The following is a 1,797-nucleotide window of genomic DNA, read 5'->3' on the forward strand; positions in this document are numbered from 1 at the left end:
GCAAGAGTTCTGATTGTCCTCCTGGATCTTCAGTGCCTCCTGGCTGCAAAAAAATTGCTTGTCATTTGGGCAGATGTATATGCTTAGACAATACCCTAATCTCAGCTTCAAACAAGGCTACAAGCACAAGTTGGTCCCTTGATTCTGGGGATGAATAATGCTTGATCATGGAGGGGCTTTAACAAATTTGAATTCAAATGTACCGCTGCATCAATTAAATATCTATAAATAAATGACCTCATAATCATACCATCTCGTTCTCCACATTCCCCACTTATTAGTATCAACAATTCTCCAACTTTGCATACACGAATACTACTAGTGTATGTTTAAATATTAATTAAGTAATTGTCTGGATGAACTTTGAATAATGGAAATATTTCATGACAATTAAATTTCCTTAATTGAAGTAGCGATAATTTGATCCAACTTTTTGAATTATCAAAATTTTAAAAAGAAAATCTAGCCAACACATTGAAGAGAGACTTTAATTGTTTGCATCAAAATTTGCCACCAATACTAGTTTGCTTTTCCATTTGAAACCTCTCTCTTGTCCTCTCCACTTCAAAATTCCAATGGATGCTCCAGTTTTACCTAAATATCTGCTAAAAGGATGACCTCGGTGGATGTGCTCATCAATCACTCCAAGGATCATTCTCAGTTCTCACTTCTGAAGGTTCAATGACTTGGGTCTCGGAACCATCAGCAGAGTTTGCATCGATCTCGGAGGCGTTTTCTGTGGCTGCTTCTGCTTCATCATCCTCCAATCGACCCCATCTTCCTCCGAGGGCCATAGCCATCATCTCGTATATCTTGTTGCCGAGCTCAGCAGGACTATCAGGCTATCAATTAGAGGAAAAGACAGTTTAAGAGCTGGTACAGAAATTAGATGCATGAGAAGTGTCGGGAAAGCTTCTTGAGTACTTACAGTGAATCCACTTGAAATCAAGGCTGTATCATACAGAAGTTCCACAGCCATTTTGGCATCGGTGCTGTCAGGTGCACTCTTGCATGCAGCCTTCAAAAGTAAGAGCCGAGAAATTGAATCAGGTGAATAAACGGCGTTTAGTTCAGGGCAGCCAACACCACAACGCACAACTCTTATAGTTATCTCATATTACAATTTCTTTCACTTAAGAATTGAATAAGCTCTGTAGGTAAGTCATTTACTTTTTAGACCTTGACATGGGATTTGAAACAGAAATCACGAGAGGTCTTAATGATTAAAGGATTGGGTGGGATATCGTACGTTGAGATCCTTGACGATGGGATGATCTGGATTGATCTCCAATATTCTTCTACCCCTCATGAATTCCAGGCTTGCAGTGTCTCCAAGTGTCTGTGCTCGCATCAATCTGTGTTAAGGAAATCAAATGGATGAATGGTGTTTAAATAGCAAAAACACGATATAACCTGATAACTTCTGCATTTTTCACATCAATAGACTATATAGCTTCATATGACATACCTTTCCATGTTTGCTGACCATCCAAATTTGCCAGAAACAAGCACACAGGGAGATGAGCTCAAACGTTTTGAGATTTGCACTTTAGCTACCTTGTCACCAAGTTGTTGCTTAATCCAGTCACAGAGGAGATTATATTCTTGCTTAGTTTCCCTTTCTTTTACCTCATCCTCGTCATCTGTCATTCAGATATAAGGTTACGCTCAAAGCATCAAAGAAAAAACATTCGACAACCAGAACCTATTCTTTTCCAACCTTATGAGAGAAATTGACAAAGACGACCATGTCCAAAATTAGGTAGCAGTTGCGGGGGGGAGGGGGGAGGGGGTTGG

The 1,797-nt window shown here is 39.7% G+C and overlaps 1 protein-coding gene across 1 annotated transcript in view; it reads right to left on the reverse strand.

The window, feature by feature from the left end:
* Nucleotides 1-362: 362 nt before the first annotated feature.
* The window catches only part of LOC105180074 (heat shock protein 90-5, chloroplastic-like), a 6,521-nt gene continuing 5,086 nt past the window's right edge, over nucleotides 363-1,797 (reverse strand). Inside the window, 4 exon segments of the mRNA XM_020691537.1 lie at nucleotides 363-842; nucleotides 929-1,018; nucleotides 1,250-1,355; nucleotides 1,469-1,643. Coding sequence (XP_020547196.1) covers nucleotides 636-842; nucleotides 929-1,018; nucleotides 1,250-1,355; nucleotides 1,469-1,643 — 578 coding nt within the window. The 3' untranslated portion in view covers nucleotides 363-635.

This window comes from Sesamum indicum, unplaced genomic scaffold, assembly GCF_000512975.1.
Source record: "Sesamum indicum cultivar Zhongzhi No. 13 unplaced genomic scaffold, S_indicum_v1.0 scaffold00310, whole genome shotgun sequence".
Lineage (NCBI taxonomy): Eukaryota > Viridiplantae > Streptophyta > Magnoliopsida > Lamiales > Pedaliaceae > Sesamum > Sesamum indicum.